The sequence below is a fragment of the Bombyx mandarina genome, chromosome 12 (genome assembly GCF_030267445.1).
Source record: "Bombyx mandarina strain Sakado chromosome 12, ASM3026744v2".
Lineage (NCBI taxonomy): Eukaryota > Metazoa > Arthropoda > Insecta > Lepidoptera > Bombycidae > Bombyx > Bombyx mandarina.
The window spans coordinates 11,525,759-11,553,334 of NC_143219.1; the positions used below are offsets into that span (position 1 = coordinate 11,525,759).

Below are 27,576 nucleotides of genomic sequence, written 5' to 3' on the forward strand. Positions count from 1 at the left end.
AAACCTGACCATGTTGCTAACACGAATCCTAGCAAGAGCCGTGCTTCGCAGAATCTACCACCGGATCGGAAACGCGACCCACTGAAAAGATCCGGCGAGGAACTCAGTGGGCGAAATTTATACGAACTCTGCGTTTACATACGTTTACGTTTAATGAGTTGAGTAATGGCCGCTGAGTACGGTGTCTACTAGATATCTTCTTCTTAGTCGAATACTTCATTGCTGAAGGTCGTGTCGCTGAAAGCCCTTCGTGCCTCTTTGTACCATTTGCTTCGGTTTTCGGCTTTTTTCAGGGCATTTGCAAGAGTCCAGTGAGCGCAGTTATCTGATCCGACCAAAGGTACTAGAGATAACTGAGTTAAATTTTGTACTGCACTCTTTTGTATTTGCTTATTTGTTTTGAATTTTTTTCCTCATTATGTATTTTTTTTATTGCTCAATATAAGATAAATAAAACACGATCAAATTGTAAATAAATAATCTTTATTGCAAAGTAAACAACATTCTGCCACTTGAAAGATCGTAATTTAATAACATCTACACAATCTTTATGTAGTCACCATAACATAATTTAACCCCCAAAATAATAAAGTCCACTAGCTTTGATTATATACCTACATAATCAAAGTCCACTAGTCCACAAAGTCTACTAAATAAAAACGAAAAATATAATAAATGGAATTATGACATTTAAAAAAATACCATTTGTTTGAGTACAACATTTACCATTTCAAATTAAAAGAAAATTTGCTATAAGCATTCATTGGGAAATGTTAAATTTTGCGTGGCCTCCGCTCAGTCTAGGATGAGCACAGGAACAAAAATTTGGATTTAAAAAATAAACTGATAGCTTGCGACCTTTTTTTCTCACTTATTTTTACTGTTAAATAAAAGATAGCAACTTCAAACAGTAAATTACTAATAAAGGCAGTAAGATAATCCACTGAGACCATATTCAATCATTGACAGTTTAGTGCATAAATTATACACTTCATATATTAGGTTTTTTTAATTGGTAATAGAACAAGACGTTTATCGCCTTCACATCAATATTTCATAGTATCAATGTTAAAGAAAGTAGTGACGTATGCAGATTCACAAAATATCCATGATTAGTAATTATAAATTTAACTCCACCGCCTCCTTGGTCAAATGGTTAGTTATTCTCACTACGGGGGATACCTGTGTGCTTAGTGCGAGTTTCTTGACGTTCTCCATAGCGTAAAAGTGAAGCCAATTTTGTATGCAGTTGGAACAGCGCCCCTAGTGGCAGACGAAGGCAAACGATCCCATTCCATACAATATGAGCTAACTTTTACGCTATCGAGAACGTTAAGACGTAAGAACGATCTTACTGGTGGTAGGACCTCTTGTGAGTCCGCGCGGGTAGGTACCACCACTCCGCCTATTTCTGCCGTGAAGCATTAATGCGTTTCGGTTTGAAGGGTGGGGCAGCCGTTGTAACTATACGTGAGACCTTAGAACATATCTCAAGGCTGGTGGCGCATTTACGTTGTGGATGTCTATGGGCTCCAGTAACCACTTAACACCAGGTGGGCTCTGAGCTCGTCCACCCAAATAAGCAATACAAAAAAAAAACGCACTAAGCACACTGGTTGGAATCCCAGTCGATCACCTTTGTGAAAGTTATTTGGAATCTGGCTGTACTTATTTTGTCTTTTGTATTTCCAGGACCCATAAAAACATTAGAAAATCCTACATTGAGGCTATTTTTATTACATTGCGAACATTGAGTACTTACGTAAATTTTTACAAACATGGGTATAATGCTTGTCCCAAATGGTTATAATGCCTGTACAAGTACACGTACATTTATTAGGCCACTGATATTTCTGGCAATATCTGCTACCACATATTCGCGTGTAGCATATTTTGTTACGATGAGTCCAATATTTTTGGATATTCTTTTAAATGTTACATTTGAGTAAAACCGGTAAGAATTTTGGATAATTTTAAATTCATCATTGTATAGTTAGTGTAAGTGATGCGTTTTTAACATTATCATTTCTTATTTATATATTCAGAATTCGCATCACCGATACAATTTATACATTAAATTGAAATAATAATAAGAGATTCCATTTTGAAGACAATGTAAAAAAATAATGTGTGTAAGAAACAGAATAACGTTTTTATTACACTAGTCGTGAGTAGAGCATTCAAACAATATATGGACCGTTTATTTTGAAAGTGCTGTAAGTCCATTTTTGAGAAAAATGAGCTATCACGTAATTCATGTAATTTTTTTATATATAACTAGCCCGTGTTTAATTTCTCAAAAAAAAATCCCATGTTTTGTACAACTTAAAATCGGTCGGTAAATGAAATTGCATAATCATCGATTATGAAAGTGGTGTAAGTCCAATTGACAGAGGTAGGTGGCATAGCCAGACCTCATATGATTTGCCTGTAACAAAAGAAAATGGACTTACGCCACTTTCAAAATAAACGGTCCATATATGCAATGCTATTGAGTGCTGTGTTGCCTTTTAAATCAGCATGCACAATTTCATATACCAAAAGCATATAATAAACTATATCTAAAATAGTACAAAATAAACATTGAAATTTAATATATTATCATAACAAAATGAAACGTCAGATAGTTTTTTAATTCATTTTTTGTACAGCTATAATTTCTCACAGTGATCAATTTTACTGTAGTATGTGACATATTGTTTAACCAATGTCCAATATTAATGTTTCCGGAAAAAGTTCAACTCATTACAATCCTTTCGAGTACAATTTTACTATTTAAAATATAATGGTAACATGCAACAAAAACTACTAATTCAATTCCACATCAAATAAGTTTTCTTGTAAATGCTTAAGCGATTTTTGGTATTGAAAAAATATAATACACCAGGGGACAAAACAGTGTATATTAGAACTAAAGATCACGATAATTATTTTCTAAAATAGTAGGAGATGAGGATCTTTAGTTACATGAATAATTTAATTCAGATTCGTATTACAGGATTCCACACACTGCACAGTAACATCAGTTTAGTGAAATTTAATCTGAAGCACACCATTTAAAATTAACAGATAAAAATTCTGATGGTGGCTACAAGAGTCCTACATACTATAATTAATGGCAAATTAAACAATATGTATATATATATTTTATAATTAGGCAAATAAAATCGATAATGACTAGTTTCACTAGTTTTATGACCACAAAGATCAGTCCCTCAGAAAAATTAATAATAAAAATAATGTTTAGTAGACAAAAAATTCCTACAATTTGTAATTTTGAATTTAATGTTAATTTCTAAGTCTTGACACTTCCCAGGTCAATCCAAAATTATAATGGTCTACTATAAACAAGACCATAATGGGCTCGCCCTTCCAATTATTAAGGTATTCATTATTATAAACTTAACTATGAGTCCGTATATCACATAACAATAGTATATCTATAAGACTTGCACATTCACCTACAAAATTTCAAATTTCTAAACGTTTACCATCACAAGTGACACTACCACTACATTAACTATGTAACATTAAATACACATACAACCACACAATTTTAAAGAGGTATAATATGTTGATCAGATCAATAGATTAAAAACTAATGGAATAAAATAGTTACTTTATCTTTGGCTTGATATGGAAACATTCGATTTTGAAATGTTCGCACATTTCTTGCACCTGAAAAATTTTGATTAATTCAGTACAGATAAACTTGTAATTTCGTTTTTCTTATCAAAATTTTCTGTATTTTTATTATGGTATAAAGTTAAGTTTCTTAATTTCATTCTCTGAGTCGAAATGCTTTAATTTTATGAACTGATGGTAAGGTATCTCGTGAGTCCGTACACATACAAACCAACACCCTTTTTTTTTTTAACGCCGGGGAATCCATGTACAAATACCCGGTCGAGGGGGGTAACGGGGTTATGTCGGACTCCGGCGCCTCCTGAGAGGAAGAAGGGGAGAAGAGAAGGGCCGAGGTGATACCACCACCCTGCTCATTTCTGCCGTGAAGCAGTACGTACTGCATTTCGGTTTGAAGGGTGGGGTAGCCGTTGTACTGTAAAACTGAGACTTAGAACTTACGACTCAAAGTGATTGACGGTATTTATGTTGCTGATGTTTTTTTTTATTGCTTAGATGGGTGGACGGGCTCACAGCCCACCTGGTGTTAAGTGGTTACTGGAGTCCATAGACATCTACAACGTAAATGCGCCACCCACCTTGAGATATATAAGGTCTCAGGTCAAAGGCTGCCCTCACCCTTCACCGAAATGCATTACTGCTCCACGGCAGAAATAGGCAGGGTGGTGGTGCCTATCCGCCAGGACTCACAAGAGGTCCTACCACCAGTAACCAGACCACCAGTCTATGGGTTCCCGTGAGCTGGTCCTAGAGATTTATACACGGTAACCGTACTCGTCGAACTCGACAAAGAGGTCGACGTGCAACCTAACCCATGCATCAACCCCCTGAGTTTCTCGCTGGATCTTCTCAGCGGGTCGCGATTGCGATCGGGTAGTAGATTCATTCGCGAAGCCATTGCTCTTGAGTTGTTAGGTCTCCTTCGGAGGCACTCGGGCAGCTGTTAGCTAATCCCACCCCTCCTGGCTGAGCCTTTGCTCGCCCACCTGTCCTGGTGAAACTGGAAAGGCCTTCGGGCCACCAGTAATCTTTCAATCATAAAAAAAGGTTTATACACTAAATAGAAACTCACCACTTTAGTGCCATAGTATATGTGTGCGAGGGAGCTGGCGACACACAGCCCAGCCAGCATCATGAGCTCGGTGGAGGCGGACACGGGCCGCCACAGCGCCACCGCCACCACCGCCGCGTACGGAACCAACAGCTCGTTCAGCGCCTCACAACGAGTGTCACTCATCTGAGACACGATTAGGCGACACTAGAAATCAACAAAGACGTGGTCATTGGAACCCGTAGACAACACGTGAACAACCGCCCCCCAACTGTGAGGTCTAATTAACAAGTTTAATATGAGAGAGAATACACTTTATTGTACACCAAAACACAATTTACATTCAAAAAACAATCAAAAAAGCAGATACATTTGTACAATAGGTGGTCTTATCGCTAAAAGCGATCTCTTCCAGACAACCGTTTAATTTATAGAAATTCTGGAAAATATAAAATATAGCATAAAATATAGCAGGTATTTTGCGGTGTACTATAGATAATACATTATTATATAAAATATATACATACAATAAACAAAATATATATACCGTTTACATATAATAATAATATGAAATATATTCCAATATTTATATACCAATTATTTACATACTAATGTACTTTCATACACATAATACACCAACAGTATGGAAATAATAAATGATGATGCAAACAAACAGCACTAAGCAGATAAGTAGTGTTTCTTCACAATTCTTTTAAAACAGTTAAAAGTTGGAACACTTCTCACTGCATCCGGCAGAGTATTCCACAATCGAACCGCTTGGACGGTGAATGTATATTCAAAGATATGATAAGATATGATACTCTTCTATGGCATATGATATATTTCTGGTGCTCAGTTAGAACTATTTAATATAAAATTCAATGTATTGCGAAAGCGATCACAACTTATTAATAAACATGGCAGGGATTATCTCACGAAGTTACAGATTTTTACTGTCTGTAGCGGTGGCTATTTTTTAATATTGTTTAACATGTGATCACTTGTTCTTCGTAGGATATCAGAAGCTTGCCAAGTCATTTGCACAAACATCAGAGCAGACTGCGTTAGTGCGCCAACTTCGAACTAAAGTTTCGTGTAAGGGTGAGACCCATATATTAGTATTCATTATGATATTCGTAATACAGCTTGTATTCGTGTATCGGTAATCCGTCGAATTCTGATATGCTAATATTCCGTATTCACTTATTCATAATATTAGCCAACTCACATCCGTCGGGTTGTATCTCTATCCACAGAACACTGTTACTTCTAGCGAAGTATTTATCACTCGAAAATATACTGGCATACGCCGTACGTGTCTCGCGGATATCTGTCTATCACATTCATAACAATACTGCATGCGCTAAGAGTAAGTGAGATAAACTATATGTTTATATACTGAGCAATGCAAATAAGTACATATCACTATGAGTTTAAGGACTATTTTGTATTGCACTTTTTACATGTCAAAGATGCTAGTGGGATTTTTTAAATGCATTACTTTTTAATGTTTGAACCTTCATTTCTTGATTCAACTAAAGATTCTACTCAAGGCAAAATACAACATTTTTACATTTATTGGGATAAAATCGGGGAGCTTTATTTTCATTATTTTAATTTTATTTTCTGTTCCCTTCGAATTAGTTGGTTTTAAAACGATGTTTGAAAAACGGAAGTAGGTAGTTGACATTGTTTACCAATGTCATAAATTAAAATATTTCTACACAAAACGTAATACGGCCAGAACTAAATTAAGTCTTTTTACGTAATAAATTATGATGACCATATATTTTTGCGGTGGTATTTAATTATCTTCTAAGAACTTCTCAAAGTATAAATAAAAGTTTGATTTTTGAATTGAAATTACTTTCTAAACATTCTAAACAAACGGTTCGTGGATTATAATATTATAACTGTTGTGTACCTACTGGCCACCTAAGTACCGTGTGAGACGATTTTTTCAAAATCTCGTAAACTCATTTCTGACCGACGTACCAGTCTTTCGGCAGAAAAAGTAAAAAAGCTGATGTTTTTATGCACCAATAAGAAATAAATAATATTACTAACTTGTTGTTTATATTAATGTACAATGTTGACCAAATTCTGATTTAATAATAATATTAATTTTAATGTACATAATATTACTTGTAAAATATTTAGTATGAAGTCAAATTCAACCTAGATACAATATACTATTTATATTCTTAAGAACTAATTTATGTGTATTATCTATGATTATCAAATTATTTCACGAATACCGTATTAGGTTTAACTCGTTTACCCGTTTTATCGAAGTATATTAAGATATCAGGATATTCACGTATTAGTTAAGGTATTATAATATTACATAATGAATATATTAGTATTCGCTAATATTAACAAATATCGGTATTAACCCATCTTTAGTTTCGTGTATAAGCAATGAGAGTAGAGACAAGGAAAACACTCTGTGTATAAAAACTTGTCGAAATAGGATGGCGCCACCGTAGCAAGTGGTGTCATTTCAAAGATAGCGCCAAAAATTATTGTATTAAATCGTTCAACTCGGCATACTTCTACACTACACCCATTTTACACCACTTGCTACGGTAGCAATGCTTCGGTGGGTTTTTAGGTTATGACTCTCCGCTTACAGCTCGACATTTACTCTTTTTTTTAGGAATTTTATGACCTGCTAAGACCTTTAGGTCAAGTCTATTTTAATTTTAATGAAAACTGCACTATGACTTTTATATATAAATGAAAAATGATAATATGAAGTGGAATGAAATGAAGTTGATTAATATGAAACATGGTATGGCATGAAATGAATGAGATGAGATGATATGGGATGAAATATAATCTCAGTAAAATGGTGGTTATTTACGGAGATTTTTTGGAGGATCTCGAGAAGTTACGTCCAGCGACTTTGTTTTATTTTCCCACATTTGTGCACTTTCACAGATACTAAACAGTTAATAAACCACCGTTATTACACATTTAAACCTGAAGAAACACTAAATAGACAAAATAAAACAAATCACACAAGTTCACTCCTCGCGTTCCCGCCAAAAAGTCATTTACTTTTTTTAAGGGATTTTATGACCTGGTTACTAAGACCTTTAAGTCATGTCTTATTTTAATTTATATTCTTATTTTTATGAAAAATATGGAGTAAAATGAGATGAAATGAAATGAAGATGATTAATTTGAGACATTAATCAACTGGGATGAAATTAAATGAAATGAGATAAGATGATATGGGATGAAATGTAATGTCAGTAAAATGGTGGTCATTTACTGAGTCTTTTTCAATGGACTTCTTGGAGGATCCCGAGAAGTTACGTTAGACCCTCCGTCTACTAAGCAATTTCATTCGCATGTTAAATTTTTTTGTAACGGTTTTTTTTTATTGCTTACATGGATGGACGAGCTCACAGCCCACCTGATGTTAAGTGGTTACTGGAGCCCATAGACATCTACAACGTAAATGCGCCACCCATCTTGAGATATATGTTCTAAGATCTCAGTACAGTTACAACGGCTTCCCGTTTGTCCCTTATGTGAACTAACATTGATATTGGAGAATATAGTCCCGGTGAGCACGTAGAACAGTCTGGGCCCGAGTTCGATGATGTTGTTCGGCGAGTAGACCGCCCAGGCCGTGCTCAGCGCCAAGAACGCGACCAGAGGTACGAGAGGACGTATCGCCTCGGTAATCGAACGCATCTTGCCGGTTCCGTCGCGGTACGATCTGGAATCAATACGGTGCACATTGTACGTGACAATTTTACGTACACTTGGTAAGTACACAGAATTTCGTTAAAGATTAGTGCACGTTGCATTAAACTGTTCCAATGATCGGCTGTAATATTAAAGGTCTAGAACGGTTTCGTATTGTTAGTACCTTATGATGGAATGTTTATAGATTTTTGCTTGATTATTTCTCTTTACATAGTTGCATCTTAATAGTATTTTTAAGTAAATTTAAGAAGTATTTTAGTATATAATGAGTCTTAAATAAAAAAGGCAGAAATTTAAATCGAGAAATTGAACATTTTAAAAGACGAATTTGAATCTATACTAATATATAAATGTACAGTGGTTTTTACGGATGTTCCATTATAACTACTGAATCATACATCCGATTGACTTGAAACTTGGTATCCAAGTTGGAAAAACATGGACTTAATGGATAGGCTAATATTTATATGAGTATTGGACTCCCTACACCAGTTGCGGGGGCGTTAATGATGAGAATCTTTGTGGGGGTGAGAAATAATAATGTTAATTTTAAATGCCCAGCGAAGCGGACGGGTACAGCTAGTATTTCATAAAATTATATTCTGTCTGGATATTTATCGGATAATAAAATATGTAACCTAGAGAGTTCCAAGTATTACTGGGTCTTCCATACAATTATCTAAACTTTTGCCTAAACTTTCCTTTCAGACTTCCTCTTTCTCTGAATTCCTATCTATCGCGGTAGAGCGTGAAGCTACGTGAAATCACTTATCAAACAACTGGTTCCTCAAATTACCATTCTGATTTATATCCGATTTCATTTGGTTGATTAAACTAATCTTTAATCAAATAAATAATCTTATTATTAATGACTATTACTTAAACTAATTTTTAATCAACCAAGATGACGCACGTCGGGCAATATGCGGCCAAGGCATTCAGTCACACAGACGAGCATCAAACTTACAAAACACTAAATTAATAAATTCAGAATATACTTGTAGATATTCCAGAGTATGACCGTTTGGCTGGTGATAATTGCGGAGAAGTACAGCACGAACTCGAACACGATGCCGGGCGTGAGGCCCCCGGGCAGCGGCACGTGCCACGCCTCCGGACCTGTCGCCGACGTCACCAGCAGCAGGACACACGAACCCTACCATAAAAAATATCCGACTATCAATTTTTTTTTTTTTTTGTTGTTGCTTAGATGGGTGGACGAGCTCACAGCCCACCTGATGTTATATGGTTACTGGAGCGCATAGATATCTACAACGTAAATGCCGTCACCCACCTTGAGACATGAGTTCTAAGGTCTCACTTTTAACTACGGCTACCCCACCCTTCACACCGAAACGGATTACTGCTTCACGGCAGAAATAGGCAGGGTGGTGGTACCTACCCGTGCGGATTCACCAGAGGTCCTACCACCAGTAAACTAGTAATAATAGATAACAATAAAGAAAATGAAATACATAAATAAATCTAAAAAACGAGCGATTAAGGTCGAATTTCGATAATCGTGAATTTTCGTATTAAAGGGACATCGCTCGGTGTCATATGTTTTATTATGAATACATATCAATACCTAGGCACAGTCCAAAGACTGTTTTTTGCAGCTTTATTACAAGAGGAGATCGTCACTTATCGGATCAAGCCTTCTAAATAAAAACCTTTTTCATTCGGCATTTAAAATTCGCGCCAAAACCGAAGGCAAAATAATTACAGTTTCAACGGGAAATCGAAATTTGATTTAGCTACAAAGACCGTACATGCGTAGCTTTAACGTTTTTTTTTCCATCGGATGTTCAGGATTTATGCATATTACTTTTTTATTGTGTAGATGATTGAAGGACCTTCCGTCTCACATGTTGTTAAATGAATATCGGAACCCATCGACATTACTAATTTTTTTTCAAACGTAAGCTATACCTTATACGGCTATGCCAGCGTAACCACAACAGATCCAACCACAAGTAAATTAGGCCGCGACGACCTTTAGAAAAACGAAAAAACTGGTAGACGTTCTAAATTTCTAGTAAATTACCAACTTACGAGCATAGTGAAATCGTATCCCCACGGCAAGAACATGACGCCTGTGTTGTACTTCTCCCAGTGCGTCAAATAGAAGTTGATGAAGATATTCCATATCACGAAGAAGAACCTCAGCGGGCTGACCTCGTCCCTGTAACATCGTGTTGCTTGTGACAACTTGAAGTCGGGAACGAATAAAGAAGACAATATTTTCAACGGACCCAAACGAATGCACCTTTAAGACAAAAAGGCCGGTACGTTCGGATCGCGAATGCAAATAAATATGTTTTAAAAAGATGTCTACGGGGTACGGTGACCCCTAGTCACATAAAGTGGACTGTGGCTGGGCAAGTGCTCTTGTTAAAACTGGACGAAACTGACTTAACCTATAGATACAGCCCACTGAGATTTTTACCGGACATTTTTTTTTATTGTTCAGATGGATGGACGAGCTTACAGCCCACCTGGAGTTAAGTGGTTACTGGAACCCATAGACATCTACAACGTAAATGCACCACCAAATGAGACACAAGTTCTAAGGTCTCAGTATAGTTACAACGGCTGCCCCACCCTTCAAACCGAAACGCATTACTGCTTCACGGCAGAAATAGGCGGGGTGGTGGTACCTACCCGTGCGGACTCACAAGAGGTCCTACCACCAGTAAAAATGTGGGTCGCGATCCTGATCCGGCGGTAGATTCTGCGAAGCACTGCTCTTGCTAGGGCTATTGTTAGTAAATTTTCTTGATCCTGTGAACTCGCCTACCCGTCCGCTCGAAGCTGAAATAGCTCCTTAGGCCTACCAGCGAATAGTTAAGGAAAACAAAACGAAAATTAATTTTGTGAACAATGAACGAGTGAATACATTTTCGCGTGTTTTAATGTTTTAAATTCTAACAGTGCATAGATTTAATGACTTTTCTTTTGAAAAAATCAATTTAACAAAAAATCTGCGATGACGTCACATGACAAAAGATACGCGTACGACAACGAGTGCTTATGTTGTATTCTCGACTTTAATATTTGGTACAAACTGCTTACATTGGAAGGAACGTTGAAGACGTAGACAAAAAAATAACGTACATCATTTAATTTAAAAATGGTAGTTTCTTAATAATCGATAGTCTTGGATTTTATTAATAAACTCACTATATCGAAAATTTTTATGATTCTTATTATTATTTTTTATTTACTTTTTTATTTTTGTAAAAGACTACAGTTACAAAAACTATAGTATAAAACGAATATTTACTATAGTATGTAACGGACGTGACGTCATAGCTGCCGCCAGCCAAGCCGCCATGCCATGTTAACACGCCCCCTTCCGCCACTGCCGCTAGCCAAAGCTATGGAGGGTAGAAGTACCCTCCATAGCCAAAGCCAACGAAGGGGGGATAGTGTTAATAAAACAAGCCATGCCGGCCATTTCTACCTGCTTTCTGCTTTCTCGCACAAATAAAAGAACTTGTCGTTACGCTGCTGGTTTTTTATTGTCACATCATTTGCAACAAGTATAAAACGATTATTTCAGTCTTCCTTTAGTATGTGTTTGTTTAAAGTAATTTTATCAGTTTGCGTTTCTAATCACAGAACTAGCGTTTTTATCACAAAACATGGTAACATGGTGACATAGATGATTAAAATTGTAATTTGTAAATGTTTAACTGATAAAATAACAGCTGTACGTATACTGGACGAAATAAGTGTTTTGTTGCTTTAAATTGGAATTAATAAACACGTTCCGATGTATTGCGTATTGGGAATGAATACTAAAATGGATTAGAAAATTACAAAAATCTAAATGCAAATGTATTCACACGAGTAGGTACATTTAAAAACACAACACACAATCTAAATTTGTCCAATAGAACGCAATGCATAGATTTGTACTGTAAATTAGCATATCCTTGCTATATTATTCAAAATTCATTGTTAATTGTGAACGTGAATTAATTCGATTACAGTGAAGAAGTTTTACCTATACATGTAAAGAAAGATAGGTGACGGTCTTTTGTTTTAAATTCAGGGACGACCTGAAGATATAGGTAACGTTCAATTGTGACGACTAGAAGGTCAATCGAGAAGCGATACTTGATCATCACCCGGATTTATTGACTAAATCTATAGACGACATATTTTATTTGAGGCAAACTAATATTGTGCCCAGCGAAAGAGGCCTTGTCTGCAAAAAGGTTGAGAACGGTGTAATTTCTGCTTAACCCTTTCGCTACGGCAGGCCTGTAGCTGTAGTGTTTCGCAGGAAAAAGAGCTTCGTGCTGAAAGTGCGCACATCACCCATCGCGTATAGGCATTGCTTTCATCAGGTGACTATAGTCACCGATAGTAGCGAAAAGGATAATGGATTGGATAATCGGATCAGCGAATTACGAATACGTGGTTTTTTTGCACATGTGAAGTGGAAAGTAGTGGAAATCTATGTGCGTTCACTTTAGGGTTCATAGCATCCGAACTAATTACAAATTTGTTTTGAAATTTTGTAAACATTCATGGAATAGTTTTATTAATAAGTTATTCGTTATTTATTGATTATATGTTTTCCCCCTTTAACAATAAGATTAGAAGCAGTGCTGATTGCTTCTAATCTTATTGTCAGTGAAATTATTCCAAGCGCGAACCAATTTTAAGCTGATTTCTACTATATTTCATTCGAGTCTAAACATAATAATATGTCTATAAGTGTAACATAATGTTTCACTTATACACGGTTCGGTAATACACGAGCAACTTAGCATGAAACCATTATTATGCATAACAAAAAATATTTTGAATTTTTGTCATCAGCAAACAAATTATGAAAATATAGCGTTGGTGATGGAAAAAAAAGCGTACACTTCAAGGTCACGCATTCTTGAAAGACAACAAATTATTATCAATGAAAATGGTGATGTTTAAGTTAATAATATATTGTATACCTTCCGAATATACTGTAAAGACATGTCGGTATGAGGACTGCGGAGTAGGAATCAAGTCCGTGGTCGAAAAGTTCGCCCAAAGGACCGCTTGTACCGGTGCGACGCGCTTGTTTCCCGTCGATACCATCTGCAATGGAATTTAATATTATAAATAGAATGAGCTTAAAATTGAAAATTTTGTTTCCATTACGAGACTAAGCAAAGGGTTTTAAAGATTTGTTTGACCAAATACGTAAATAGCTTACAAAATGAATAAAGAGTATGAACTAGAGGAAGGTCTTCTGATACAATGAACGACATTAGGAGTGATTTTCTTTGAACACTTTTTCTTTAAATATACTTCTTAAATAAAATGGTTTTATAGTTTTCATCGTGTCGTTTCATGACATAAATATAATTTATATGAATACAGGTGAATGGTCATGTTTCATCCCATTTTATTTATTTACCTAATGAATTTATCAATTATTATTAACTCAGCGCGACATACGAATGTGACATTACAAGTTTTTTTGGAATGGTCATTTTAGAACCTATCTAAATTATAAAACAGAAGCCTCTTATTATAATTCAAAAATAAATGAATAATGGTTATATGAGATATAAAAAAAAATCTACTGTCAAACTAGTTTTTTTTATTTTATAAACCGCCAATTCTAAGCGGCCAAGGATTTTTGCGGTATGTTTTTTTAATAATTTTCGCTGTACTACAATCCAGTTCAGCTGAATTTTCGAGATGAGGCATGTCTCGTACCACTGTTCACAACTGGTTTAACGAATAGAACCGTGTACGTGTGGTGGTCGCGCTGCAATTGCGACTACTGTTCAATGGTAAAAGCATAAACATATTGGCTTAGTTATATGACCTTAGACATTTTTTTTTTATTGCTTACATGGGCGGACGAGCTCACAGCCCTCTTGGTGTTAAGTGGTTACTGGAGTCTATAGACATCTACAACGTAAATGCACCACCCACCTTGAGATATAAGTTCTAAGATCTCAAGTATAGTTACAACGGCTGCCCCGCCCTTCAAACCGAAACGCCTTACTGCTTTACGGCAGAAATAGGCAGGGTGGTGGTGCCTACCCGTGCGGACTCACAAGAGGTCCTACCACCAGTAAAAAGGACCTTAGTGGCTTCATCGATGAAATGGTTGAAATGTTTGAATTTAATTAGATACTTCAAGTAGAGGTGTGCTTATTGTTTTTTTGTTTTTAATTTATCATACCAAGTCGTAACAGACGAGAGGACGTTGCGAGAGGAAACTTTTTTAGGGTTCCGTATATTGTATACAAAATTCAAATTGTATAAAAATATGTCATTTTTTGGCTGTTGAAATGAATTCCGAGTACGTTCGAGTAAATCTGAATGACTGCGAAAGTAGGTTTTATTTAGTTGTAAATTAGATTCAAATTACCTTATCATTCAAATTTAACTTAGCAACAGGTAGTAATGGCCATCGAACAGCCGTAAAATAATCAATTAAGAAACCAGATTTTATAGCGATCGTTCACAGAAATAATCGAGGACATAATGGTCTAAAATATAAGACGCATGGAGTACTAGTATCTAGTGATGCGACTATAGTAGGGTTCAAATTCCGCAGGCACTGCGCGGGAATGCTAAATGCACACACTGAACAACTGCATTGCATTCAGGCTCGGCGTTCGAACTTCAGCTGGGAGAGGTAGGAGAGGCGACCACGGTCAACATTGTATCCTCTACTTCAAGGACAAAGCGATAGGTCGAGCCGTCCAGATGGTATAATTGGTGTTTCTGAGTATACCGCTGGACTAGAACGACACTGCTGATCGTTTGATATACGATCTGCTCTGCGGCATGCCAGAGCGAACCCGAGTCACCCAGAGTTGATCTGACTGGATACGCTGATTTTTAGACGATTTTAGGCTAATTTTGTCAGACCATTTTTCTCCCTTCGTTTTATAGGATTATCCTGGGTTCTTTGGTATTAGGAGAATGCGTTTAGAGATAAACCAATTTATCCTTTCTCCGCGTTTGTAAATATCCACGCAATCCACGTGTTTACATTTACTTTATTAAGATGATTAAAATCCATTAACTAAACAATTCATTATCAGTTTAGTTTTAAAACGGCACAAAATACGACTTCACCAGCTAGACGAACTTGTAGTTCACATATTTTATTCTCGTGAATGCCCTTTCTTATCTAATGTTAAAATTTAATATGTCGCTTCGATAAATTTACTGGTCCGTTTCTTAACATCCTCATTCCTTAAATAATGTTTACGAAAACTTTATTATCAGAGTTAAAAGTGTCTATGAACAATATTTTTTGCTCGTTTACGTATCTTTGATTAGACATTTGGGAACACATAGGTAAATTTAGGAGTGTTTTAGTGAACTGACTTATATTTAATTACACTTTAATGAGCAATACCTCGTAGATACCCGTGTTAAAGCGCCCACTTTTCCTATTTTAATCCATTGAATTTAAATAGGACTAGTTGACCCGGCAGACTTCGTAGTGCCTCAATTGATAAATAAAAGACCTAAACTTTTGTATACAATAAACTTAATACAAACAAAATGAATCCGTCCGACACATCAAAGGAAAAACAAAATTTAATTCAGAGCATTTTCATATTTATCTACCTTTTAAACCTTCTCTAGACTTCCACAAATACTTCAAGACCAAAATTAGCCAAATCGGTCCAGCCGTTCTCGAGTTTAGCGAGACTAACGAACAGCAATTCATTTTTATATATACCTAGTCAGGTCATAAATTCTGTCACATGTTTAATGTAAAATAATTTAAACAAGTTTATTCATTATGTAACCATTCATATACCAAAATGAACTTAACGAAACATAGATTCTTATGACACTAAAGTTTATTCAAAATGACCTCCGTGATTTTGAATACAGGCCTTCAATCTGCGCGGCCAGTCGTCTATCGCAGCACGAACGAGGTCCATGTCAATATCGGCGGCTGCCTTAATCAAGGATGTCTTGAGTGACTCCAAATTGGGATGAGGCTTTGAGCACGCCTTTTCCTCCAAGTGTTGCCATATCTTGTAATCTAACGGATTCAAATCTGGACTGGAGGAGGGCCAGTCTTCGTGCCGGATGAAGTTGATTTCACGCGCCGCCAGCCAGTCTTGTGTGCTCTTCGCTCTATGAGCTGGCGCCGAATCTTGTTGGAATACCCAGTGCCTGTTATTGAACATGGTATGAGAAACAGGTTCCACAAGGTTCGTCAGGACTGTATTTTGATACACAACTGCATTCGTTTTTACACCTTTCTCACAAAAATGTACCTCTGTTAAGCCCCAATAAGAAACTCTCAATCATACCATGAGCGAGGATGGAAAATGACCTCGTTGGACACGCGGAATACGGTTGCTCGCTTCTTCACTACTGTGTGCGTACACCTTATCATTTTGTTTGTTGTAGCTCTCTTCTACGGTAAAAATTTTTTCATCCGAAAAAAGAATTTCCCGATATTTTTTTCCCGCGTACCGCTTCGACAAAGCGCGTCATCTCTTCAGTCTCAGGTCCATTAGACGAGCATTCAAACGATGTCCTGTTTTTCTTCGATATGCCCGAAGCCCTAAGTCTTCATTTAACACCCTTTTCACCGTGGTTCTGCTTAACCCCATCTGAAGGGCCAAAAGTTTCTGCTTACGTTTGGGATTTCTTTGAATTCGCGCCTTCACAGCTTTTATCACTGCTGGAATCCTAACAGACCGAGGGCGACCACTTCTTGACCTGTCATCTACACTAGAGTCTTCATTGTATCGTTTGATGGTACGATAAACGAATCTTTTGGTTATATTCAAATTTTTCAGTATGTTAAAAATTTGAATTGGCGCGTAACCGCAACGATGCAACGCAATAACTGCAACACGGTCTTCTTTAAGGGTCCACTCCATATTTTAAAAATGAGTAAAATTCTAAAAGTATACATTTTTATTTTCATGAACAATTCGAAATTGGAATTCAATAAACTTTTTTGTGGCCAGCATTCTAAAAGAAAAGTTTTTACTGTGTGACAATACTTATGACCTGACTAGTTATATAGATTGCTTAGATAGGTGGACGAGCTCACGGCCTGTTAAGTGGTTACCGGAGCATAGACATCTACAATTCATTTTTATATTTAAATAGGATTGAATTTAACATTATAATTAAAACGGGATTTAATTTAAAATTAGAATTTAAATTGGTACGTGAAAAGCTCTGTGGTTGTTACCGATTTGAAAGAATTACTTTTAAATTTTATAATATTCGTTTGATATAATCAAACAATCTTAATAATGATCTCCAATTAGTTATTTGTAAAATTGTTAATCATCTTGATACAAGATGCATGATTAAATTATACACTCAGTTCCATTATAAGGCGAAATTTAATGAGAATATCAAATAATGTTGTGGACAAACGGATCGTTTGGAACCTCTGGGTCTGCGGAGGGACTTCGGTTCCATCTGTATTTTGTACCGTATGTTCCATGGGGAGTGCTCTGAGGAATTGTTCGAGATGATACCGGCATCTCGTTTTTACCATCGCACCGCCCGCCACCGGAGTAGAGTTCATCCATACTACCTGGAGCCACTGCGGTCATCCACAGTGCGTTTCCAGAGGTCTTTTTTGCTACGTACCATCCGGCTATGGAATGAGCTCCCCTCCACGGTGTTTCCCGAGCGCTATGACATGTCCTTCTTCAAACGAGGCTTGTGGAGAGTATTAAACGGTAGGCAGCGGCTTGGCTCTGCCCCTGATATTGCTGAAGTCCATGGGCGACGGTAACCACTCACCATCAGGTGGGCCGTATGCTCGTCTGGCTACAAGGGCAATAAAAAAAAAACATAGATAGAATATAAGTAACGTTGTGCGGTTTCATCTCATTCATATTTTACGGAATCACGTTCGATTCACGCCATATGCCATGTGAGGTACGCGGTCAAAGTTTATTTTTAATATGTATTCTTTTGACTTAATTAAAATCACTATACCGTCATGATTTCGATCACTTTATGTATACAAATTTACAATAATACGCAATTCCCACACGAGCTATTAACATCACGTATAACTAACGTGACTATTTATATTTTTACTCAAAACGGGACGTCGGTTTATTTGTATTGGGAAATTGACAGGTACATAATGGAAAAAACAGTACTTTTTTTAAATTATTATTCGGCAAAGTTAGCTTGAAATTTACGAATTAAAGAACATATAGACTCAAGACGTTTAGTTATATTTGTATTTATTAGAGGAACAAATTTGCTTTAATATAGGTTCGGGTTCGGCCGAAAACGGGACGATTTTGCGTTCCAAAGTTCATTTCGGGGACACCGGGACTCTTAATTATAAAAAGGGACAAAGCCGTTCAAGACGGGAGGTCTGGTCACGTCACGTATAACACAAAATTGGTGAAGGAATTTTAACATTTTGTACAAATACATTTTAAAAATTTCGAACGTTTTGTCAATTTAAAAAAAAAGGTTACCTATTTAGTTTTAAGCAGAAACCGCGAATAATTCTCATGGCCGTTCACTGTATGATGTCGACTATTATATTAGACCTTGGCTAGATATATATACCTAGTTAAATGTATTATGTACGCGCATTTACATCATGCAACCCATAAATGTGTTTTCATTACGAATACTACATGTGTACAAAAATATTCTTTGGTTATGTTTATGTTTATTTTCTACGGATTAAATGATTACTGTGTAACACGAATTTATACGAGTATATCGAACGAAATTAAATAAATGAATGTGCCTGAGACGTAAAGTCCTCGTTGTCATGGTCATGTCAATGGTATGCAGGGAGAAACAATGAGTAATTTAACTTGGATGAACTCAAGAAAAACGCTGCTCGTATCGCAAATAACAAACAAGGATAGCAGTAGGCAACACTGACATATTGTTCGTACTTAATTTAATAAGAGATTGCCTTATATTAGTGCTTTTTAGCTCTCCAAGCATTGGTCAGCGTTACGTCGAATACGACGTGCGAATACGAATAATTAAACGTGCAAACTAATCCATAGACACAGCCCGCTGAATTTCACGCCGAATCTTCTCGAGTGGATCGCGATTTCGATCCGTTGATAGGTTGGTAGCCTTTTTCCAAAGTCTGCTCAGTAACTTCGAAGAAAGTACCGAATGTAGGGTTGCACTGTATTTTGTACACCTATTTCAATCGCATCTTCCCTGTTATTGGTGTGTGTTACATGCACTGTACTGTACAAGGTACCGGAATTTCGCCACTGCTTTGTACTTTGTATTTCCGAGAACTAGGTCTTCTCACTTTCATCTTACATTGTTATATCGACGCATGGGAAGATATTCCGTCTTTTTGTGGCCCTTTGATTGGACAATCCGAGAGACTTCCTGTTGGAGGCAGTTGAATCCGTTTATAACGTGCTGCTTTCATTTCTCCTAGCAAAGCAAGGTCATCGGTGTACTCTATCACCTTATTCTATTCATTGAGACGCACTTCTCTATTAAGTGTATACACTTTCCGTATAACGTTCAAGTGCCAGGTTGAACAGCATTGGTGACGAAGCGTCTACCTTCCTAAGTCCAGTCACAACGTCAAACTCATCAGTGAGAACAGCCTCAACTCGTACCATCATTCTACTTTCCCCAGTAGCAACCCCTACCATTCTCACAAGCTTCCGTGGGATTTAAAAACCGGTGAGGATTCCATACAGTCGGTCTATCTATGCTGCCGTAAGCCTTAGCAAAATCTACAAAGATCAAATGTTTGCTTTGCGTACTCTAATTTTTTCTCCATTAATTGTTCCAAATGATCGACCGCGCCGATAAAACTGTGCAAATAATTATATTTGTTCGCATCGAAACTAATAACTATTATAACATAGCAACAATGTAAAAGATTACGTTCTGCATGAAATACGTTGATATATACGTAACACTATCTTGAAAATAAGAGCCGCGAGCGTCGATAATTTTGAAGAATATCTATTTAAAATAGTCCTAGGAAAATGTTACTTAAATGTAATAAGTTTATTTCTTTGTTGTTAAACACCAAAAATGGTACAATTGGTTACTTTTGGAAAAAAGTTATTACCTAATTTGGTTTTGCCCATGTTCAGGGACAATTTTTTTATTATTAGATTAGAAGTATGCACGAGTTCACAGCCCACCGTTGTTACGTGGTTACCAGAGCCCATAGACATTCACAATGTAAATGCTGCCACCCACATTTAGATATGAGTTCTAAGGTCTCAGTATAGTTACAATTTGCATGGATAAAATCTGCTTACGCTTCTTACAAGAAACCATGTAGGTTTGCCATTATTTTCAGTAGCATAGTATAGTGTTTTTTTAATAAAGGCTAATCACACTTAATTTTCTTAGATTTTTTATTTTAAATTACATTAATTGTATAATTAATATAATCCAAGTTTCACACATCTATACTTAATATTATAAAGAGGAAAGGTTTGTTTGTTTGTTTGTTTCGAATAGGCTCCGAAACTACTGGACCGATTTGAAAAATTCTTTTTCCATTAGAAGCCGACATTGTCCCTGATGAACATAGGCTACTTTTTTAAATTTTTTTTTTTTTGTTTCATGTGTGTTTTAATGTTTCCGAAGCGAAGCGAGGGCGGGTCGCTAGTTATATATATGTATTAACCACTCAATTATTTACTATAATTAAATATAAAATATTTGAGTGATATTGTCTTATTATTAATCTCATTAATATTTTTCAAACATTTGATGTATTTTCCTCATATTATAGTCATTCTTGGATCAATTATGAAACAAAATTCTATTTCATCTCTACTTAATGTTTTTTTTTTTGTTTTTTTTAGATGATAGTAGCAGATTATAAAATTGTTAAATTACATTTACCACATCTTCTGGAGAGCAAACCCAAAGTCAAATCAACTGTCAGGCTTAAATATATTGTTAGTTTTTTTCTGTATGTAGTAAATACCAATAAATTATTGCATAAATTTAATGCAGTAGATATGCATAATGTTCAAACTTCAATACATAACACTGGAATCACATAAGTAACCATGTCATGAAACCAAACTGTAAGTATTAAATACTTTAAAAATACTACAATGAAAATAATAAAAGCAAATTTTAGGTTGTGTTAGAAGCTTGAGCTGTTTTATAACACAAAAAGAAAAAAGTAAGATAATAATACATTGTAAATCAAAATTTGATCTTTCAACTTACTATTAACTTAGTTATTATATTTTTGTGTTTTATACAAATTATTATTAATTACTGAATTAAAGTTAATTGTTAACTCACTCACCTAAAGTATATGCAACAAAGAGATTCACAGCAGACGCGGCCCACACCCAAGGTGGTATCCTGCCTTTGGTAGCATTATCTCCAGTCAAAGCGTAGAATCCATAATCATAATATGAGAAAAGCAAGAAATTAAGGACCGTGAGGAGGAAGCCCATAAACGTTAGCAAGTTCGGTGCTACCCACACAGGACAAAACTGCAAATTAATTATTATTTACAGTGCGAATGTGTATTAAGCAATTTTTTTTATATGTATATTTGCATGAGGATGCCATTCGTTTCGAAACATTGTTTGAATATTTAAAGGTATTATTTTAATAGAAAAAAAATTTTTGAATTTTTTTTTTATTACTTAATTAATCGAGTTAAAATTTCAAGAGTTTGTAAATATTTATAAAATTAAAATCAGTGAATTTTATACTGCTGATTTACAGCATGTCAATTATTTAATCAAGGCTAGTTGGTTACTTACTTGGACGCACCAATTCCAAAAAGGGTGCATAACATAATTGCTGAGTACACTGGTGTCCACTGAGTTGTACTGAAAAAAATCATCCTTTACAATTAAAAAGGCAATTTTAATTAAAGGCTTTAAATTAAACCATTTTACTCACTTTGTATTTCTCGAACCCTTTCAATTTATCCTCAGACAGGAAACGAACCATGGTGTTCGAAATGTATGTTCTTATTATATTTTAATTTACTGACATCTTTGTATGATTTGTCAAATAATCTAGAATTAGTTGTCTTTATATTTAAAATTTTATTTTTATTTTTCGTATTGTTTCTCAGAGAAACGATACCTTCACGCTCAACTCAAAGTGACAACTACCCAGGGGGGTGCAACTCCCATACAAAGGAAAATAACATACAACTAGCGTCATCTTACTCCTGTGGCGACGTCATTTTTGTAACTTTTAGGCATTAATGATCTAATAAACTCACTAGATGGCAGATATGAGTTCTGACTCAATAAAAAATGTAGCGTACTTTGAAGCAGTGCTTCCACTTTTAGGGAATTCTCCCTTTTTTAGGGAAAAATAGCTGATATTTTGGATGATAAAGACAATTTAAAAAATACCAGGATTTAGGATATTTCGGGGTAAAAAGCAAAGCCTATACTAGTAACTGTTGTGAATTTTAAAATAAACGATAATTAAAGTAAAACAATGAACATTTTATTTTATGGAGAGAGAATGACATTAAGTCGAGTTGACAAGTAAAAGAATAAAACAGAGTTGTGTATAAAAACTATAAAGGTTTGATTCAACAGTAACCCTCTAGTAAAGTAAATCATAGATTAAGCCACTGCTTTTTCTTAGGGATTCCCCAGAATCCCAATAAGTATAATCCGCCAAATTTTTATTTACCTATTTTCGTTGATGTCACCAGAACTTACTTGTATTGTAATATACAGGTACTTCATGTACCATGAAAGATTATCATGGTAATTTCATTTACGAAAACCTTGTAATTGTCATTTCACTTTTGCTAGCAGTTCCTTCTTCAAAGACTGAGGTGGAAAGATTATTCAGTGTTCTCAAATTTAAAAACTGACAAAAGAAACAGGCTTTCTAATGAAACCCTGAACGGCTTGCTTCATAGAAAGTTCCCAACTTTGCCAGCAAACAATTGCTCAATTTTAGAACCGAACAGTGTTAGGTTGTGCAGCAAAAGAATATAAAAGCAATGCGTCGACTTCCTTGAAAATTCTAATCCTATAGATCTATGATCTTCTGGGGGCGTTTATATTATATATACCTACATTAAATAATATGCTGTGGTTTATTTTCTGTATTTTATTTACGCTTTCTATATGAGTCGTCTATTATCAAAGGTGGCAATCTGTGCATTTGGACAAAAATTTTTTATTGATATGTCAATACAGATTTATTTGAATATAATCGTCTCCTTCAAAGAATACGGTTCAAAACCTGCATTAAATAAAGGTTAATAGTTAACCTGTTATTTATCTAAGATGTCGTTCCGAAGAGTTTTGTGACTGCCAATGGAATATAAAGTCAATAATTCGTTTTTCTGATTTACCAATCATTGTCCAAAAGTCAGATTGCCGGCTTTGATAATAGTCGACTCATATAAAGGATTTATGAAAGTTGTCTAGGAAATTTTAGGGTAAATTCAAAAGAAACTAGGGTAAAATGTGTTAAAAAAAACGTAAGTGGAAACACTGCTTTGAAGTTTTCAAAATTCCAGGGCCGTAAAACAATCTCAAAAAAAAAAAAAGTTTTCAAAATGTCGTAACGATTTAATTTTTTAAATCGTTTTTTTTTGGTCTTGGTGTGAGTTATTTTACGTTGTAGTATTAATTTAGAGCAACTTTTAGCTTTATGAGAATATTAGACGATTAGACATTGAGAAACTCTGTTTTGAATTCTCTTTAGACATAACTTGGCTCCAATACTTTTTTCTTCGTTAGCGTTTCGTAAGCCTGTGTAACTATTTTCATTTCTTACAGAATGTTTATTATTAAAAATCAGCATGCCTCGAAGATCGAAAATGAAATGCTATTTCGGATGCCTTGATAACGGTGAGTTGACACTATTTTCCCGGTATATTATTTGCTAACATAATTATTATTCATAATATAATTAAATGAATTAGCACCAACTAATGGTCCTTCCTATTTCTGCTGCCTAGCTATCATATATGTTAAGTTTTGATCAAAACAGTCGGTATTAAGTCTCGTACTATCACACACACACCTCAGATAATAAAATTGTCTCGAGTGGGTGGAAGTATTTATGTTTTGCAACTCAGCGTATTATATGCTTATTGTCAAGTGGGCCCGAACTAGTTTTTTGGAATGATCAATCAGTCATGCTTTCCTGTTTAAATAAAATACAGCACAATTGATCTCACATCCAAAGTTAGATGATGGCATTCACGTTTTGTTTCCTGGTGTTTGATAACTAAGTTACACCAAGTGGCCTGTGACCACGTTCATCCTTCTACCCAATATAAAATAATGTTTTTATTTTTGTAGACAAAGGTTTGATAATGACAAAATTTTATGGAAAAATTATAAGGAGCACTAAAATGTCTGAAACATGAAAATATTGATGCACTATATTTGAACCAGAACGTGTTATGTAATATATTAATTTGTAAGTAAGATTACATTAACACTAAATTTTTCATGGTCGTATTTTTTCAATATTTGTTACATACTTAAGATACTTTGTTTCTCCGTTTCAGAAGAGCAACTGATTCAGCAAGGAACGTGAACTCTCAAGGGATCTTAATTTTTTTTAAATATGTTTATAATTGATAAATTAATAATTGAAATAGTTCATAAGAACTAAATTGATGCCAATTTTGTTTTAAAATAGGTTGTTTAGTTCTTATAGTTATAGTATTACGTTTGAATAGTTGTAATTAGTAAGTTAGTAATATATGAAAATACTGATATAAATTTTTGTAAATAACCTTTTGTAAATTCTACGAGAAGATGATTTTAATTAATGATCAAAAGTCAACGGTCTTTAAAAGCATTATTTGCAATTATTTAGATTTACTGTGGAATATATTTGCTAAGTTGTGTTTTCTGTATGAGCAGATATAAATGAAAATGCCCAAACATGATTATGTTTCTTACATTTTCATTATGTGAAATCAATATGCTTGTGACTGAGTATATTAATAATTTATTAAAACTTAAGTGATAGACAGCAACCCCTATGGCACTGCTGAAGTTTATAAGCACTGGTGACCACTTATCACGGGCCGGGTTGCGTGCTCGTCTGCTGTTGAGTGCAATAAAAATTTTCGAAACCCTTTCTATTATTTAGATGTAATATTAGTGTACATTTAATTTGGATTAAAAGATAAATTTACATTTTATGTTTGCATGTGTATGTTTATAATTCATTTGCATGTAACGAACACCAGTTTCTTTTTTAACAAAATGTAAACTAATGGTTTGTAATGAATGTAATTAACTTTAAGATGATTTTCTTTCAATCTGCTGTTTGTTTCATCTAGTATTACCAAAGCTAAAGCATCAGAAACGTCAGAATAGAAATAATTTAGATAGGGAATAAAAGTATAACTAATGTAATCATGTCTAAGATTACTATAAGCGTCATTAAGTACAAACTATCAATATTTAAGAGTACTTTAAATCATCATTACATTTTTTAAACATTTTTTGTTTTTCAAATCATGTAATAAAACGTTTGTGCAGAACAAAATGTCACATGTTATGAACATGATTGTGGGTTAATCGTTTCTTAAATTTCTAAATGTTTATAAGAATGCTAAGAATAATTTAGTATTCACTTTAGTGTGTGTATTATCTCTACAATGCTAGTATAAATGACAATTATTGTATGACGAAGCATAGGTAGTGTTTATAGATGTAATATTTTCATACAAGGTCATGATCTGTCACGATCAACTTTAAGCAAGAACTGCTATAGTTAAGAAACAAATTTATTAAATTTAATTCAAATTGTCTACTATGTTTGTAATGGAAAGCTGACATGTTTATATTTCGCACAAATGACTTAAGTGACATTGAATGATTTGATTATCTAGACTTAATTAACTTTTAGATAACTTTCGATTTTATGTTAATAAGTACTCTAGTAGGATTAATCTAGAGGAGTTATTGTTATTCGAAATTTTATACAATTGTACGTTCATACTATCTTTTAACAGTAAATTGTTTGTAATATAGGGAAATTAAATAGCTTACAGAGAATTACAGCTTTTTATTTAAAAAAACTGTTTTCTCTCTGTATGAAAAGGTCTTATCGATTAGAATGCTGAACACAATCAAACGTTCTTTAATATTTCATAAGTACTACCGGGAATTTCAGCGATTCTAAACGATAAGATTTTTTCATAAAGAGAGTTAATTATAAAAAATATTAAAATTACTAAAAAAGCCACCTGGTGGGGGGTAGCGAAACTAATAATCGACAGCAGCGACGCCTGCTGTCCTGGGCTCTAACTAAAGCAAAAATAAAAATGAGAGTTGCGCATCTATCTCAAGTATATTAAGTGTATAATCTATGCAACTACCCATAGAATATATAAATTTTTTACACTTAGACCGGCAAAGAAAATACTACCACATACAGCCAAGTATTATAATAAATTTGTTTTATAAGCCGATAAATATGTAGAAACTTTTGCACATTCATTTTTATAAATACATAGCTTTATTACTTTATTGTTTGATTTGTTTAATTAGAAATGGACAAGGAATATAGACAATAGGATATATTTTTTAAATAAGAGCCCGAAGCTATTTCTATGAATATTGTAAAAAAAGAGCAAGACGTTAAATTAAACATTAAATGACTCCGAAAATTACGCCGAGAAGGTACCATTTTTATTAACTTCTCGGAGCACTATCCCCAGAATAAATGGTCATATACAAATAGAAATGCATTACTGCATATGAGTACTTAAAAGCAATATCTTTATTAGGCACGGGTTACTTCAACTTGACACTGTCTCTACTAGCGAAGAATTCCCAACTTCCATAAGGCTTCTTAACTTTTGCCTTTCGTGACCATGAGCTTTGATATTGGGCATTGCTCGGTATATTAACGTCAATGATCCCAATATCCTTGTAGATTCCCAGTGGTACTTCATGGGATGGAGGTGCCCCGGCAAATGGATTGTTTGGATAGACTGATTCATAACTTGCAAACTGTAAATAAGCTTCAGTTACCTTAAGTGGAAATCATTCTAATTTTAATACGTCTCTTCTGATGTGAATCAAGATCCATATTCTTTTAAAATACCCAGTTATACATTCAGAAATTTCCAAGTATGATACGTCGACGAAAAAAAATATTCTTAAAGTCATAATACAGCCGTTGTAACTATAATCAGACCTTAGAACTCATATCTC

The 27,576-nt window shown here is 34.9% G+C and overlaps 1 protein-coding gene and 1 long non-coding RNA gene across 3 annotated transcripts; one reads left to right on the top strand and one right to left on the bottom strand.

Annotated features, from left to right (window-relative positions):
* Positions 1 to 466: 466 nt before the first annotated feature.
* LOC114246126 (ethanolaminephosphotransferase 1) lies at positions 467 to 22,530 on the bottom strand. The gene is made up of 9 exons (XM_028178534.2): positions 22,304 to 22,530; positions 22,162 to 22,230; positions 21,693 to 21,885; positions 13,387 to 13,513; positions 10,475 to 10,604; positions 9,418 to 9,575; positions 8,249 to 8,429; positions 4,718 to 4,903; positions 467 to 3,678 (listed from the first exon to the last, which is right to left on the bottom strand). Exons 1-9 carry the CDS (start codon positions 22,352 to 22,354, stop codon positions 3,616 to 3,618), a joined length of 1,158 nt encoding a protein of 385 aa, XP_028034335.2. The 5' UTR covers positions 22,355 to 22,530; the 3' UTR covers positions 467 to 3,615.
* LOC149501831 (uncharacterized) lies at positions 22,528 to 26,412 on the top strand. Of its 2 annotated transcripts, XR_016324021.1 has the most exons (3): positions 23,546 to 24,237; positions 24,694 to 24,814; positions 24,906 to 26,412. It is a non-coding gene; the product is annotated as an uncharacterized LOC149501831 (long non-coding RNA). The 2 variants fall into 2 exon arrangements; XR_016324020.1 differs by having other exon boundaries at positions 22,528 to 24,814.
* Positions 26,413 to 27,576: the final 1,164 nt, after the last annotated feature.